Source organism: Mustelus asterias, chromosome 6 (genome assembly GCF_964213995.1).
Source record: "Mustelus asterias chromosome 6, sMusAst1.hap1.1, whole genome shotgun sequence".
In the NCBI taxonomy this organism is placed as follows: Eukaryota; Metazoa; Chordata; class Chondrichthyes; order Carcharhiniformes; family Triakidae; genus Mustelus; species Mustelus asterias.
This window is the reverse complement of record NC_135806.1, coordinates 114008335-114026556: the sequence shown is the minus strand read 5'-3', so window position 1 is coordinate 114026556 and position 18222 is coordinate 114008335. Positions and strand designations below refer to the sequence as shown.

The window sequence follows — 18222 nt, the reverse complement described above, 5'->3', positions numbered from 1 at the left end:
TTGTGCAGTTCTTGCTGTATGCTGGCACTGACTATTCATTATCTGATGAGTTGCAAATGGTGCTGAACATTGAACATCCCCCATTCTCAACTCACGACAGAGGAAAAGATCATTGATGGAGTAGCTGAACCTATGACACTGAGGAACTGAGCAGTGATGTCCTGAGAACACAATATATGAACTAGAAGCAGGGGTAGGCAATTCAGGCCCTTGAGTTTGTGCTGCCATTCAACATGATCATGGCTGATAGGGCAGGAAAGTGGAGTTGAGGCCAAGGCACTTTCTCCATAACCCTTTAACCCATCACTAATCAAAAATCTGATGTCCTTAAATTTACTCAATGTCCCGGCACCCACTGCACTAAGATAGTGAATTCCACAGACTCACAACTGTAGGGGATTTTCACAGTAACTTCATTGCAGTGTTAATGTAAGCCTACTTGTGACAGTAATAAACTAACTTTGAGAGAAGTAATTTCTCTTCATCTGTTTCAAATCTGCTACCTCATGTTCTAGATTACCCCACAATAGAGGAAACATTCTCTCCACGTCTACTTTGTCAATTCCCTTTATCACCTTGCACACTTTCAAACACTTTAAGCATATACTCCCTGGAGTTTAGAAGAACGAGATGAGATCTAATGAATCTTGCTTCATAAGACAAACCCCTCATCTCTGGAATCAAACTAGTGAACCTTCTCTGAACTGCCCCCAATGCAATTACATCCCTCCTCAAGTAAGGGGACCAAAACTGCACAATACTCCTGATGCGGTCTCACTAATGCCTTGTACAGTTGCAGCAACACCTCCCTACTTTTATACTGGATTCCTTTAGCAAAAAAAAAGCCAAAATTCCATTTGCCTTCCTTATCTTCTGTACATGCATACTAGTTTTCTGCAATTTGTGCACAAGGACACCCAGATCCCTCTGCACTGAAGCACTCCGAAATTTCCCTCCATTTAGATAAGTTGTCTATTTTTCCGACCAAAATGGATAACCTCAAACATCAACATTAAACTTCTAACCACAACCATCTTCTTTACGCTAGATATGACAATTTCAACTAGCAGATAGTTTCAACAGCCTCACCCCAGCTTTTAATTTTGTTGGGGACCCTTGATGGCGAAATGCTGGCTGTGTTAATGGGCAGCTACACTCACTTGACCTCTGGAATTCAGTTCTATCATCAATGTTTAGACCAAGGCAGCAATGAGGTCTGGAGCTGAGTGGGCCTGGCAGAACCCAAACGGAGTGCTGGTGAGCAGGTTAATGTTAAGTGTTGAGGTAGAAGCAGAAGAATGTTAGAATATAGGGTTGAAGTAAGGGGCCTTTATGTTGGCGGAGGATATGGGGTTAGAAGTATGGTTTGTATTAGGATACTAAGATTGGGACCAGTCTGGTTCAGCCTGAGACAAAGACTGGGATAGAATCAGGGACATCTTTTATTGAACGGTATTATTAATGTGCAGTCAGGGCTGAAAGACAAATACTTCTGGAAATTCAAAGCATCAATATTGCAAAGTGACCATTTCACATGGATTTGGAGTTCATCAAAATCCACAATATAACTAACTTTACTGGAGCTGAAGTGGCTCTTATAAACCACCAAAAAAGGTATCCTTAATATGGGGATTGAAGCAGGGTTTTAAAAATCAGATGTGAAAAAGAATAATTTGAGACTCCGCAAAATAAATATTTCAAGTGAGGCCATGGCTCTGATTCACCAGTTCCAAACATTATTGACATTAAGATTCATTCAGATGACTATGATAATGTTGGTTTAGTGTCAACAGAATCTAGAAATGTAAAATAAATAGCTTTCACTCTAAATATTTATATTTCAGAACCTTGGATATCAAAAATATTGATTGGTGGTATGCCACCAGTTTCATATCAACAGAAGTCCTCAATTTTCCACATTAAATATTTTACACTTTTTAAAGTGTTAAGGAGAGGAGAATAAATGAGAAAATAGTATGAAAATTAATGAACGCGAAAAGCAGTTCGCACAATGTGGTATATTACAGTAGATGGTTAAAAAAATTGCTTACCTTTTTGAACATAATTAGTGAGACAACAGCTGAACCAGTAAAAGCTGCTGCAACAAGCATCATCAGAACTCCAACAGGAATGCTGTTATTAAGAGCTGTAAGTGCTGAAATCCAGCCACTGAAAAAAAAAGAGATGGATTTCAGTTCCACTTTTCAAAATGCCCGTTAAGACAACACTGTAGTTAACAGAAAGCCAGAGACTCGACAGGTGACCTATAATATTCTGGCCTTGGGTGACTGCCTGTGTGGAGTTTGTATGATCTCCCAGTGTCTGTGTGGGTTTTCTCTGGGTGCTCCGGTTTCCTCCCACAGTCCAAATGCGTAGGTCAGCTGGATTAACCATGCTAGATGCACAGGGTTATGGGGATAGGGCTGGAGGGGAAGACATGGGTGGGGTGCTCTTTCGGAGAGTCAATGTACACTTGATGCTCCAGATGGGCCCTTTCTGCGCTGTAGGGATTCGATTCCAAGTTTTAATGGCATATATTTTGCAGTAAGTGAGCAAAGCAAGGATACTTGCTGCTGGCCTCAAACGAAGTTTCAGTAAGCAATCCAACTATCTGTGACAAAGATTTGCCTCCTCTCGCCATTCAGTTGATTGTTGTATTCTTTAGTAGATATCGTCAAGCTGCTTAAGCAGCCAAATGGGAAACAAAAAGCACTAAATGCAAGCCACTTATACATATGATATATAAACAAAGTTAAGGATTGGGATATACACATGGGGATGAAAGCAGCAGCTTGAACATCATGGAAAAAAAATCTAGTAATTAAACTAAGTGAAATTTAACAACAGTCCACAAATATAAAATGATCTTTTCAGGACCAGATCTGTTATTCAGTTTGCCGTAAAACACCAAGCTACACCTCAATGTGTATTTTTTTTTTTTAAAACAGCAATGCAACATTGGTGAAAGGGGAAGTTTGCATCACCTGAATTGAGTTTGATGATTGGGGTTCCACAGTGGAGCTTATGGTGGAGAAGTGCAGGACAAACTGCAACCATGTTAAACTGCCCCAAATCCAGAAGTTGCAATCAGCTTCAGAGAGTAATAATCTGGAATGCTGACAGTTGTCAGAAGTCCAGGCCAACATATTTCTTACAAATTGAGATATTCACACTTCTTTCCATGTTACAAAACACAATTTCAAGTGTTGCATACATTTTTTTTGGACAGGAACATTCCAGTCCTCAGCATGTGTGCGCACGTGTATCTTCCGGTTTGATCTTTGTCCAATAATTCATGCTCCAATAGTAATTGATTGGCACCGCACCACATCTATAAACATTCAATCTCTCCACCACCGATGCTCCATAGCAGCAGTGTGTACTATCTCTACAAGATGCGCTGCAGCAATTCACCAAAGAACCTTGGACAGCACCTTCCAAACCCACACCACTTCCATCTAGAAGGACAAGGGGAGCAGATACATGGGAACACCACTACCTACAAGTTTCGCTCCAAGCCACTCACCATCCTGACTTGGAAATATATCACCGTTCCTTCGCAGTCGCTGGGTCAAAATCCTGGAATTCCCTTCCTAATAGCATTGTGGGTCAACCCACAGCACACGGACTGTAGTGATTCAAGACAGCAGCTCACCACCACCTTCTCAAGGGCAACTAGGCATGGGCAATAAATGCTGGCCAGCCAGCAACGCCCATGTCCCACAAATGAATTTTTTTTTAAAAAAAACAAGTATGTGGAAGCTGAATGAAAGCAAACCAGTCTTGGCTCTAATGATCACCCAAAATAAAAAAAGCAGCACAAAGGACTGACCTGATATCTCATCAAGTTTCATTTAACCTCATTTATAGTTTCCTTTTGAACTCAAAAAAAAACTTTACAATGTAATTTATTTGAAACAGAAAGAAGAATCAGTGAATGAAACAATTTGTTCCAATTATGAGAAGACTCAGATGGCGATGACTTTGAAAGCTTGGAATTAATACTCACCAGTTTCCCCACTGTGGTATTCCTACTGATTGCAGTACGTGGACAGCAAACTGACAGATAAATACGAAGAAGAATAGAAAGAAGCTGAAGGAACTGTCACTCCTGAAATATAATATACCTTCATCAGTTTCATTCAAAATATTAATCACTTCCATGAATACTGCTTCAGTTTGTCTCTTGGGATAAATTGATCAGAGGCACAGAATTGCACAAGACCAATGTTTCATTTCAAATGGAAAATAAAGCTGAGTTTTTCTTCCCCCCTCCGAAGTAAAAAAAAACCCAACCCAAATATATAGTAGACTGAAAGTCGTGGGTGTTGGGAAAAAGTTAGGCGATATGGGGTAATTGTTCACAAACATCCTAATGCCATTAATGAAAAATAATGGAGGCATTAAATTTAAAATTTGAATCCACGTAAAATCTCACTAAGACCAGGCACAAAATCAACTGGATGCTGCCTTATACAAGTACATCAATAGAGATTTGATAAACTGGGGCTTTTTCTTTAATTGAAGCAGCGGCGATTACAGGGATGATTTGACTGGTGTTTAAAATTATGAAAGTGAGACCCCCCCACCTCCCAGTCAAAACATACTAATTTTTATGCTCGAGAGATCTTGAAAAGCAGATATAGAGTCAAGATTAGAAACAACGATGGGCCAGTCCCTTCCAGCCTGTTTAGGGCTCATTCATCAGATCCTTAATCCCTCGATACTTTCACCGAACAAATGTCCATTAATCTCAAACTTAAAAAGAGAAACATTTCAGATTTGCATTTAGCCTGTGAGAAAAAACGTTCCTCTATTTAATCCTTAAACGACAAACCTCCATTTTTAGGATCAAGTCTTTCTTTAAATTCCCCGCAAGGGTGGATAATTTCTCCGATTCCATCTTACTGAATCACAATTACTTCATTTAGATCACCCCTTAATCTACTAAACAAGGGAATGCATGGCAAGTAATGCAAACTTTTCATAATTATCTTTTAAGCCCATCATTCTGGTGAAACTGAGTTGAACTGCATCAAAGGCCAAAATATTGTTCCCAAAACTGAACAGAGTATTCCAGAAATGGACTGACAATGGTTCTGCACAATAGCAACATATCCTTTTTGCTGAATTTTAACCACCTTAACATAAAGACCAACAGTTGATAAATCTTTGATTATCTGTACATTTCTTTTTCGTGGTCTGTGGACATAGACACAAATCTGTTTACTCCTCCATAATTTCTTTCCCTACAATTCACAAAATATTCTGATAGCAGTTTAGGAAAAGGGGAAGTGCAACGCGACCTGGGTGTCATGATGGAACAGTTGTTGGAGGTTGGCATGCAGGTGGCGAGGAAAGCTAATGGCATGCTGGCCTTCATAGCAAGAGGATTTGAGTATAGGAGTAAAAGTTGTTTTGCTGCAGTTATACAGGGCCTTGGTGAGGCAACACCTTGAGTATTATGTGCAGTTTTGGTCTCCTAGTCTGAGGAAGAACATTCTTGCTATGGAGGGAGTCCAGGCTGATTCCCAGAATGGCAGGACTGACATAATGGAGAGAGACTGGATCAACTGGGCTTGCAGTCACTGGAATTTGGAATAATGAGGGGGGATCTCAGAAACATAAAATCCTGATGGGACTGGACAGGCTAAATGCGGGGAGAATGTTCCCAATGTTGGGGAAGTCCAAAACTAGGGGTCACAGTCTAAGAATAAGGGGTAAGCCATTCAGGATGGAGATGAGGGAGAACTTCTTCACTCAGTTGTGAACCTGTGGGATTCCCTACCATAGAAAGTTGTTGGGGCCAGTTTGTTAGATATGTTCAAGAGGGTGCTGGACGTGGCCCTTGTGGCTAAAGAGATCAAGGAGCATGGAGAGAAAGCAGGAGTGGGATACTGAAAGTGCATGATCAGCCATGAACATATTGAATGGTGGTGCAGGCCAAATTTTCTACTCCTCCACCTATTTTCTATGTTTCTATGTTTGTATTCAAAAATGGATGAACTGCATTAACCATAGTCTTGAGCATCACTCACATTCCTTTGTAATTTCGTCCTCTTATTTGCATAACTGACTTGCCACCGAACTATGCCTGTACAATTCTATTCCTTCAAGTCATTAGTATATCGTGAAAAGTAGAGGCCCTTCACTTATCACGTGCTGATAACATTCCTTTATCCCTATTCTCAATTAATGCAACTGCAGAAGTTTGCATACAATGTTGTTGGGATATGGAATACATTACCAGAATTAGACAAACATGGATCAGAATTACCTAATATATTGGATTGGTAGTTGGTGGAAAAGGGGAAGTAAAAGATGCAGTTCTGTCCAGTGTACAAAGAAGCTATACAGACTTGACACAATATACATCTCCACAGGGGGTGATGGCAGTGAGATGTTAATGGGTTGAAATCTTGGGCATTTCATGTTACAAGAGCTTGCAGGGTGTAGCTAACAGCACCTTCTTCCATTTTAAGCTAATTTCACATTCAGCTTGGGCCTCCTTGCCCTTCTAAAATGGCTAACTTAGTGCTTGCGCTGTGGTCACTGGGAAATAATACGTGACTGGCTGCACTCAGTTTGTGATTAGCCAGTGTATGTAGAAAGCCCCAAGGAGAAAATAGCCAATTTTGTGGTCTGCTTAGCTTCAAAAAGAGGAACCGAAACAAAGAAGTAACGGGCTTAGTTTGTGAAGGAATGTGATTGGAAGTTAAATTGTAACTAAGTGTTGCTGGGGGACTTGATTGGCTAATGGCAGCAGTGCTAATCACGCCCCGAATGACATATTAATGTTGAATGTGGTAAGCACACGAATGGTATAAAAATGGGACCACCCCCTGTATCTGCGAACTTTTGCTAACCGACTCCCAGCACTGAATGGAAGTTACGTAGCAAAAGTTGCCAGCTTACATGCAAGACCAATAAAATACTTGGTGTTTCGGACAACAGTCGGTGTTTGCGTTTGCTTCAAGAATGAAATAAGTCTCCTAAAAACTAACCTAACAGCAGCATAGTGTTAATATCACTGGACTAGATATCCAAAGGTCCACTCAAATGCCCAGGGATATGGGTACGAATCCCACCACAGTAATTGGTGGAATTTGAACTTGCTAATAAATCTGAAATATAAAGCAAGTCTCAGTAATAGGGACCATGACTATTGTCACTGATTGCTGGAAAAAGTCTCCTGGTTCATGAACATCCTTTAGGGAAGAAAACCTGCAGTCCTTCCCCATTCTGGCCTACATGTGACACAGCCAAAATACCCAAGCAAGCCACTCAGTTCGAGGGCAATTAGGGATAGGCAATGAATGTTCCCCTTGCCAGCATCACCCACACCCCATGAAAGAATTAAAAAATTTAGATAAGAAAACCAGGATCATTCTTAATTAGTTGAACAGGGTAAATTTCATGGATTATCCGCACAGTTATTTTGTTCTTACCAGACCCAAAGAGGTCAATGTTTTGCAAGCCATTTTAGGGAGCAGTCATGTATTTGGACTTCATCGTCTTTGTACACTTGCTTCAGTGTGTGTTTTCTATATAATCCCATTTCCCCCTCACTAAAATGTTAATTTTCAAGTGACTCCTCATTGCACTAACATGTCCCAAAATCTTGTTTCTGGTTCTTAAAAAAAACCTCCATTTTATTTGTGGAATCTCCTCGTGTCATCAGCAAGCATCACGATTTTGCCTATTAGTGTCCAAATCATCTATCTATACACAAAAAGGACCAATGTGCATCCACTAATCCCAGGGATATTATTTCCAACTATTTGCCAGTCTGAGCAATACCATTTATCTTAACTTTCCATCTGCTTATCAATTTTCTACCCATTCTGCTACATTTCCTATACAATACCATTAGCTTCTAAATCAACATCGAGACACCTTCTGAAAATCCGTATAAGTTATATTTATTGCACTGCCTTTAACCTGGCCAATCACAGCAAGAAAACTCATTACATCAACAAATCTTTATTAGATGCATCCCTTCCCCCCCACCAACCAATCTGCCATTCTAATAAGTTAAATGGAAAGCAAGATCCGTATGTCTGCCAAGTGACGCACAAAGTTTAATACACCAGATGTCAGAATACCTTCTGATTTTCCACAAAGACAATCAGGAACTTTGGTGCATCATGAAATGCTGTTTTTCAGTTCAATCACAACTTACTGCACAAAGTTACGTATTGATAATAACTTGAAGGTCATACATAGTGAACAGCATTCGGATTAGTAAAATTTCAGCAACACTTGCTGCAATCAAGCTACAGTTTCCAGAATTTGTTTAAAACTTCTTGTGGATATGCACTTTCTGCAAGCTTTTTGGCCACACATTTTAAGGTTATAAATTTGACATTTATTTCACCTTTTAAACATTATAAATAGTGAGTCAGAAGAGTCAGTTTACTAACCTGAAGGCTTTGTAGAGTGGTCTGTACCAACAAATAAATGAACAGGGGGTAAAAAGCAAGAACCAGAGAATGGCCAGGCCAAAGTCCACCCCTCGGTAGCTATCAACACAGAACCAGGCAAGGCAACCAATAATATTTACCAGGAGTGTTACTGCATGGACTGTGGAAGGGAAAAAATAAAATCAAGTCTAAAAAGGGAACTGTTTAATGCACTACATTTTAGGAAGGGCAAGAACACAATTTCACAGTTGAACCCAACTTTGGTCACAAACTTCCTTTAAAACAGCATTAAATACTGCAAATTGCTCACATTTGACATTTTGCCGACAAAAATGCTTGCACCAGTGAATAAGTTGCCAATTTACAACAAAGTGCCATGGTACCTGATGTGAAGTTACAAGACAAATCGAAAGGTCAGCAGTTCCTAATAGTACGGAGTCTGTGCAATTCCATTCAATTATCTTAATGCTCTCAAACTAAAACCTACCATCTAGATCTAGATTGTGTTAGGCCAAACAGAATTATGGCAATTTACAGACACTATAAAATGATTGGGGGGGGGGGGGGGGGGGGTTGCGTGGAGATTAGTGCAGTTTCAGAAACATTTCTAAAAGCATTTTGTTGCTTGTCTGGTTAATTTAAATGTTAATGAAGTAGTATCTTTTTTAAATTCAAGCTACTTGGTGAATTTTGAAGAACTTGATTTTTACTATAGATTCTGCAAATGATTGTTGCAAATACGCATCAGGTAGCAACCCCCACACATTTAGCGTAGTCAGTGGCAAGCAAACACCAACTCAACATACTTGACAAAATAATGCACGTGAAAATTTAGGGATTTTTCATGCGACCATCCAACAGAATACTACAAATGTTAAAATTTAATAAAGTTGGAATAATTTACATACACATCCATAAGTAGTAGAGCATCTTGACTGTTTTCTGAAATTCAACAGGGATATCTACAGAGAGGTCCTGATAGAAACATGGTCCCACAGGGCATCGTTCAGGAAGCGGAGGCCAATTGTTCTTCCGAGCTGAAAAGAAAATAGCTTACTGCGTACAGTTCTGTAAATCAATTGATAGTAAGAAAACCCTATTTTCATCTTGGCCTTCACAATAAAAACACATTAAACCGCTTATCGTTAAATAAAGGCCACAGAAAGCAAAATTTATTTTAATGTCAGTGTAAGTAGGAAGCTATTGTGGCAGTTTTATATATTATATATGGCACTTCCCAACCTTCTAAAATAAACTGATTTACAAAAGCAGTTAATATCCTACAAATTGCCTTACTTCAGCCATGCACCGCACAATTAATTTAAAATGTTAATTAGAAATAAGCAACAAATGCCATTTATGAAAAGCTTGAATGATTGTTTGATGCCTTCCAATCCAGTCATAGGAAATAATACTACAGGGTTGGATGCTAAAACTTGGATATCACCCAAATTATTTGTTATACCAAAGTAGTGACCTTTAGGCTATTAAATGTCACTTTGCGCTAACATGGAAAATCTAAGGATTTTCTTCCAACAGAATGAGGCCACATACGATCATAGCTGAGATTTTTCATCTCACGTTCCCGTCGATCAAGCTCTGCTGCTTTTTGTTCTAGTTCTTCCTGACGTCTCAGCAGCTCAGCCTGGGCTGCAGCAGTTTCCTAAAACACAAAATTCAAGCTCATTTTAGCAAAGTGAAAGCTTCAATTCAAATTAAACACACATTTTATACAGGGGTTTGTAAAAAGATAATGCAACTTTGAGCAGATGGAAGGGGTAATTATTTCTGTATATTAAAACCTATTATTACAAGCCCAGTGACGTCACTTCCAAACTGGATCTTTCAGAGTAATTATACTCCCAAGAACTTAGCTAACTAGTTTCAGTGAGTAACCTCCAAGATAAGAACAGCAAAATCCCACCAAGCACACTGAACTGTGGCACATCAACACTTAGTCAAGTTGCAGGCTGTGATCCAGACAGACTCCACCATGTCATATTAACATTTTTGCCTTACCATAATGCAAAAAAAAGAGCGGTATTTTTTTTTTTTAAAAGTACACCATGACTGCTATCCTGTCCTTTCATTCAGTCGGCAAGAAGATTATACAATTATGCTTAGCAGCATTTAAGCAATAGAGATAAATTTTCTCCAGTCTGCGATATTAGACAGCTTGCTAATACATATTATTTCAATGGCCCAAGGGTAAGAGTGACTTGCCAAGGTGCAAAATTCCAATACTCGGGTGTCAGGCAGCCAAGAGCTGTTTCGATTTGCCATCTGTTCAGAGCCATACAAGAGTTAACAATTTTTGAGGTGTTGAAAAAGGCACTACACAGCACTATCAAACATAACCAAATCTAAAGGTACTGCAACATTCATTTTTAAACTTCATTTGTTTCAACTATCTAGCGCAACGAGTGAGAAGCATCCCCCCCCTCAAAAAAAGTAAAAATTCTGAAATGGTAAACAAGTAGTTCCAGCTCTGACAGAGGTCAAGCAGACTTGAAATGTTAGCCAAAAGAGAAAATGCTGGACAATCTCAGTAGGTCTGGCAGCATCTGCAAGGAGAGAAAAGAGCTGGTGTTGAGTCCAGGTGACCCTTTGTCAAAGCTAAAAAGGCATAGAAAGTGGTAGATATTTATCCTGTGAGGGAATGAATGATGAGTCACAGCCACAAAAACGTAGACCTGGTCTCTCTCCATAGATGCCGTCAGACCTGCTGAGATTTTCCAGCATTGTGTTTTATAGTTTCAAATGTTGGTGGGCATGAAGTTCAGAATAACAATCTCAGTGTCGTCATATTGTAGAGTAGTTAGTTTGGATCCAGCTGCACGTTGGAATTTCTTTTTAGGATTTTAAAAGCCAAGTTAAGAATATTAATGCATTTTAAACTTACCTGTGTATGTGGTGCATATGTGGGTGGTTCTTCGGTCGGCTTCATGATAGCTGGCTGTGTACTGGGCATAGGATGCTTCTCAGCATTTCCTGGTGGTGCCTGAGTAAATAGAAGACTATTACACATCTTGACATGGCACTTCATTTTAATATACAATGACAAATTAAATTTGCCAACAAAAGAAAAACACTCGCAAATCTTTAGGACTGGCAAAAAGGGCAGTGCAGGCAATTAATGTTTCTGGCTCAGAGCAGGGAGTCTAGCAGTAGTCAAGGGGGACGTGGAGAGAAAGTATCAGCTTTTATATAAATGCTGTGTCTCTATGTTACCAGAGCAATGAATAAAAGGAAACTTGCAACTGTGAGATACGTGTCAGAAGTTGCAATGTCGTGGAACTCTTTAAATAATTACGCTCAAAGTCCATTTTGGGAGGAAAAAAAAACACTAATGGAACTGACATGGTGTATGGGACGTTTTGTCAACAGAATCCTTACGCTCAAACCTGCAAATTTCAATACATGCTAAAATTCTGGCCTTTGCCAGTGCCACTTTTTAAACTAGTGTTGACATAGGATGCAATCTAGGATGATTAGCCCCTGGATTTTGTATTCCCGTGTTGGTTACACCCGAATTGTTACATTTTTCTTCTATGATTCTTTGGTCCGATTTGCATGGTAATTACTTATGATGTGGTGGACTGGGGTGACTCACCTGATGAATGGGCAGCGTTCCAGAAGCTCATGCTACCAAATAAACCTGTTGGATTTTAACCTGGTGTTGTGAGACTTCTTAATTACATTTAGCATCAAATAGATACATGTCCTTATTTTTGCAAAACAACATCATAGTAAATTGAAATTCTCATACCGTCCGTCCATCTGTGAAAGGATTGTATTCCTCTAACGCTGGTGGAGGATTTCTCGTTACTTGTGTAACTGACGGATCCTAGGATGGATCAACAAATGAACAAATGAAGATTTCTTGCAGTAACTGCCAATTATTGTTAAACTTATAACCAGTTGAAGGAGATGAGTTATAAGGAGAGGCTGGATAGACTGGGACTTTTTCCCCTGGAGTGTAGGAGGCTTAGGGGTGATCTTATTGAAGTCTATAAAATAATGAGGGGCATAGATAGGATAGTCGACATCTTTTCTCAAAAAGGTAGGGGAGTTCAAAACTAAAGGGCATAGGTACAAAAAAGTGTCCAGAGGGGCAATGTTTTGCCCACACAGGGGGTGGTGAGTGTCTGGAACAAGCTGCCAAAGGCAGTCGTAGAGGCGGGTACAATTTTGTCTTTTAAAAAGCATTCAGACAGTTACATGGGTATAGAGGGTTATGGACCAAATGCGGGCAATTGGGACTAGCTTAGAGGTAAAAAAACAGGCAGCATGGACAAGCTGGGCCAAAGAGCCTGTTTCCATGCTGTAAACCTCTGTGACCAGAAGGAAATCTTTATTCAGTTTTAGATTTATTCACAAAGTGAAACATTGCCCCCAATGTTACAAACACTAGTGTCAATAAAAGTATTTAATATTCTTGAGCAAACGATAATCAAGTAAACAAAAATGCTCGAGCCTAAAATTCAGCCTGATGCTACCGTGCAATACTGAGGAGCCCATCAACACCTCTACTTTCTCAGAAGACTAAGGAAATTGGGCATGTCAGCAACTTTTACAGATGCACCATAGAAAGCATTCTTTCTGGTTGTATCACAGCTTGGTATAGCTCCTGCTCTGGCCAAGACTGCCAGGATCTACAAAAGGTCATGAATGTAGCCCAATCCATCAAACAAACCAACCTCCGACCCATTGACAGTCTACACTTCCCGCTGCCTCGGCAAAGCAGCCAGCATAATTAAGGACATCACGTACCCCGGACACACACTCTTCCACCTTCTTCCTTCGGGAAAAAGATACAAAAGTCTGAGGTCACATACTAACCGACTCAAGAACAAAGTCTTCCCGGCTGCTGTCAGACTTTTGAATGGACTTACCTTGCATTAAGTTGATCTTTCTCTACACCCTAGCTATGACTGTAACACTACATTCTGCACTCTCTCCTTTCCCTTCCTTGCGTATGGTATGCTTTGTCTGTATAGCATGCAAGAAACAATACTTTTCACTATGTTAATACATGTGACAATATATCAAATCAAAGATGCCACACTCTTCCTGGGCCTGGCCAAGTGGCCAAAAATGGGTCAAGGCAGCAGGCCATTGAAGGAGTTGGGTCATTGAACATGTTTTTTTTTTTAAACGGAGGAATCTTTTGAGTACAGTTGGAGGGGAATGGGTATTGTAATGAAAACAAAAACATTAATATCCATCCCTGCAGTGTTCTCCTATCGCAGAAGACAGCATACCTGTGGGCACTGTGTGCTTCCTTTCCAGGGACACCCAGATGTAGACGCAACTATGGAATGGAGACAGGCAGTTGGATTGAATACGCCCTTTCAACACTGGGACTTCTTTATGGACCCCTTGGCAAGATCCAGGAGCAAGCAAGGTGTTTCTTCATATTTTGAGTATCAAATAACTAAACTGACAGCCCCTAAAAGAGGCACCATAACAATATCCAAATCTTTAAAGAAAACCGATCAAACTCCTGGGACATCCGGGTGCAGAACACTGAAGAGGCACAGCTTTTCAGGTCCAATGACTCAACCTCTTCAATGGCCTGCTGCCTCGATCCACGTTTGGCCAGGCCCAGAAAGAGTGTGGTATTTTTGATTTGATTTATTGTCACATGTATTAACAGTGAAAAGTATTGTTTCTTGCGCACTATACAAAGCATATCATACACAGGGAAGGAGAGGGTGCAGAATGTAGTGTTACAGTCATAGCTAGAGAGTGTAGAGAAAGATCAACGTAATGCAAGGTAGGTCCGTTCAAAAGTCTGACAGCAGCAGGGAAGAAGCTGTTCTTGAGTCGGTTGGGACGTGACCTCAGACTTTTGTATCTTTTTCCCCTGAAGGAAGAACATGGAAGAGAGAATGCCCGGGGTCCTTAATTATGCTGGCTGCTTTGCCGAGGCAGCGGGAAGTGTAGACAGAGTCAATGAATGGTAGGCGTGATGGATTGGGCTACATTCACGACCTTTTGTAGTTTCTTGCGGTCTTGGGCAGAGCAGGAGCCGTACCAAGCTGTGATACAACCAGAAAGAAAGCTTTCTACGGTGCATATGTAAAAATTGCTGAGAGTCGTAGCCGACATGCCAAATTTCCTTAGTCTTCTGAGAAAGTAGAGGTGTTGGTGGGCTCCTCAATATTGCACGGTAGCATCAGGCTGGATTTTAGGCTCACGTGTTTTCTGAGTCACAAATGACAGCACTCCTTTATATATGCACAAATCATTGTCCAATGAGTCGCCCAACTTTTTTTAAAATTCATTCATGGGACATGGGCATCACTGGCTAGGCCTGCATTTATTGCCCATCTCTAGTTGCCCTTGTTCAGAGGGCAGTTGAGGGTCAACCACATTTCTGTGGCTCTGGAGTCACCTGTAGGCCAGACCAAGTAAGGATGGCAGATTTCCTTCCCTAAAAAGGACATGAGTGAACTAGATGGATTTTTCTAACAATCAACAATGGTTTCATAGTCATCAGTAGATTCTTAATTCCAGATACTTTTTGCTGAATTCAAATTCCACCATCTGGAGAACCCAGGACCCCAGAACATTAACTGAGTTTCTGGATTAAGAGTCTAGCAATAATATCAATAGGCCTTCGCCTCCAACTGTACTCAAAAGGTTCCTTCTTCTAAAAAAAAATTCAAAAAATCCAAAAGAAAATGATTTGACATAATTTTCTCTAAGCCTGGGGTCCCCCAATAAATCTTTTGGCACAAGCAACCATTTTTGAGAAACAGCCAGATAATTGATGACTTGCACTGATCTGTTTGATCTTGGAGTATTCCTTTTTCCCGAACATGTGTTTCAGGCTAGCAAGGTCAATCCTTAATCTATTTTCACTAACGCTCTGTTAAGTGAGCATTATCCCACAAGGAACGAGTATCTATAATGACATTCAAATGGGAAACTCTTCAGTAGACCACTTGTATAGAATTTTATCCAAAATACTTGACAAATGGAATCCTACATCCACGGCTTCCACAAGAGCCTGTGATTCTGCAGCTAAAATACTTTAAACCCTTTTTATTTTCTTAGCTTCTCAGGCTAAAAGGGCAACATTTCCCATTTTCACTCCCAAAAAATATGAAACCCACTGCACTCGAATACCCAATCAGAAAGGCCGACAGGAAAAGTAACTAACTTATCTTTGTCATATAGTGCAAAGTGCATCGGCACAATAAAAACAGCAACATCAGACAATACACACACAGAAGTTGCACTACACTTCAGACAAGTCTGCTAAAAGTCAGTACATTTTCAACATTCACAACAAAAAAATCAGGCAAAGCATTCCAACGATCAATGCCATGTAGAAAAAAATTGCAAATAGCAAGGCGTGAATCAAATTTCTGTAGTTTATACTGATGACCACACAAAATATTGTAATTACAATAAAGAACTTTTCAGACCAAGAGGTAGTAAGGCCATGTAACAATTTATAAGCTTCAACTACATCAAAAATCAGTCTTCTCTAAAGATTGTAATCCAAGAATTCTTAACGCGCCTCAAGATATTCCCCTCGGGCCTTGATTTTCCTGGTATCACATCTTGTTTCATCATCTTTGGGTCACTCAAGACTAGAACTTGCATCCATTTTTCCATATTTAATTTCTTAAATTACAACATCAACTTCAGGGTGCTTCACTGTAGTACTTGATTCCAAAACATCAAAGCTGGCAACCAGTCATGCCCAAGTGGATAGCCAACTCAACTGAGTAATCAAGTTTCAAACTGCTCGGTTCCTCTTTTGAAAAATGCAACATCATCTTTGTAATGACCTAGCACAGTTAACCAAGACAGGAACAATTCTCTAAATAGGATTGCTAATTCAAAGTTACTCCAGATCCATTCTGTTTAATGTCTAAACGAATGGATTTCAAAGCCCATGGAGCCTGACTTCCAATTTTAAATATGATACATTTCTCAAATTCCACAGTACCACCCATAAGAAATCACCATCACGCGTAAGATGCCTCAAAGTTTCCCTTTAGGCCCCCAATAAAACATCAGAAGGCCTACAGCAAAACAGATCTCACCAAATAATACCACAATCCCCACGGATCATTTAGGTCAGAAACCTGGGATGGAACCTAAGCAAGGTTACAAGGGAAAGAGAAACAAGGACAGTAATTAAAGAAGAGTAAAATGCGAAAATATTTGACAGGGTAAATCAAGGGAGAGTAGCAAATAGGGCCACTGTACAAGGAAAGTTAGGATGATTAAAAATGGCAAAAAGCCACAATTAATTTGATCTCAGACAAACTGATGGTGCAAGCGCAGGTAAATGGTATGATCTCTAGCCATTACGGTGACAAGGTTAAAAGATAACTGGGAACTTAATGAACAGGAATATTTGACATTTTGGACAAAGGTGGGGTAGCACTCGGATGAAATAAGGTTAATTGTGAGAGACTCTTGGTTTGGATGATGTACAGCCCATTTGGGTGGAAGTAAAAAACAGCAAGGGAAAAAATGACTTTGGTAGATAGAGCCCCTAAATAGCTGCTCCTTCATCAGGTGACTCACCTGATGAAGGAGCAGCGCTTTGAAAGCTAGTGGCTTTTGCTACCAAATAAACCTGTTGGACTTCAGCCTGGTGTTGTGAGACTTGTTATTGTGTTTCCCCAGTCCAACGCCAGCACCTCCACATCATGTCAGTGTGTCAACCAGAGAACAGGATATCTTGGATCTGGTAACGGGTAATGATTTAATGATTGACCTCAGTAGATAGAAGGTCCCCTAGGAAAGATTGAAAGTGAGAAACTTGGGCAGAGACTACTGTGTTATACAATATTTTTTTTAAAATCACCTTGTGAGGAAGATTTTGAGGGATAAACTAAACGTGGCTAACCAAGTTAGTTGAGTGTATCAAGTTGAAAGAAAGAGCATATAAAAAGGCAAAAGTAAATGATAGCCCTGAAGACTGGGATAAATTCAGAATCCAGCAAAGGAGGACTAAAAAAAACCCAGAGAAAATGAATGAGAAGGGCAAACTGAGGAATATAAAAACTGGCAATAAGAGCTTCTTTAAAAATATAACAAAAGGGAGAGAGAGATTAAAGTGAACATTGGCCCCTTAGAAAATGAATCTGGGAGATAGGGGGATCAAGGAATAGCAGAGGAGTTGAACAGATATTTTGCATCAGTCTTTACAGTAGACGATGTTCTGAACATCCCATTAATACTAAATGGGAAGGAATTAAGTACCAACACCATCACTAGAGAAGTAGTATGTGACAAATTAATAGGGTTGAAGGCCGATAAGTCCCCTAACCCTGATGGCTGTGAAAGTAGCTAGAGATCCTGGATGCAATGATAATTTTCCAAAACTCCTGGGCTTCTGGAGAAATACTAGAAGAATGAAAACTGCCAATGTGACACCACTATTTTAAAAAAGGGGAGGCAAAAACTATAGGTCGATGAGCCCAAGAATCTGGTGAAATGGTGTCATGACAATAATCTCTCCCTCAATGTCAACGAAGGAGATAGTCATCAAATTCAGGAAGTATAGTGGAGGACTTGCTCGGTCTACATCAACAAGGATAAAGCGGAAATGGTTGAGAGCTTCAAGTTTCTAAGCGTCCAGATCACCAATAACATGTCCTGGTCCCTCCATGCTGATGCTATAGTTAAGAAAGCCCACCAATGCCTTTACTCTCAGGAGGCTATGGAAATTCGGCATGTCCACTACAACTCAACTTTTACAGATGCACCATAGAGCATTCTTTCTGGATGTATCAAAGCTTGGTATGGCACTTGCTCTGATCAA

General features: G+C 40.1%; 1 protein-coding gene across 1 annotated transcript in view; it reads right to left on the bottom strand.

Annotated features, from left to right (window-relative positions):
• scamp1 (secretory carrier membrane protein 1) overlaps positions 1-18222 on the bottom strand; it is a 53170-nt gene that overhangs the window by 9940 nt on the left and 25008 nt on the right. The window contains exons 2-8 of the mRNA XM_078214964.1: positions 12193-12270; positions 11326-11424; positions 9978-10086; positions 9332-9460; positions 8424-8583; positions 4010-4111; positions 2052-2169 (exon numbers count right to left, since the gene is read on the bottom strand). Coding sequence (XP_078071090.1) covers positions 2052-2169; positions 4010-4111; positions 8424-8583; positions 9332-9460; positions 9978-10086; positions 11326-11424; positions 12193-12270 — 795 coding nt within the window. The remainder of the gene's footprint in view (positions 1-2051; positions 2170-4009; positions 4112-8423; positions 8584-9331; positions 9461-9977; positions 10087-11325; positions 11425-12192; positions 12271-18222) is intronic.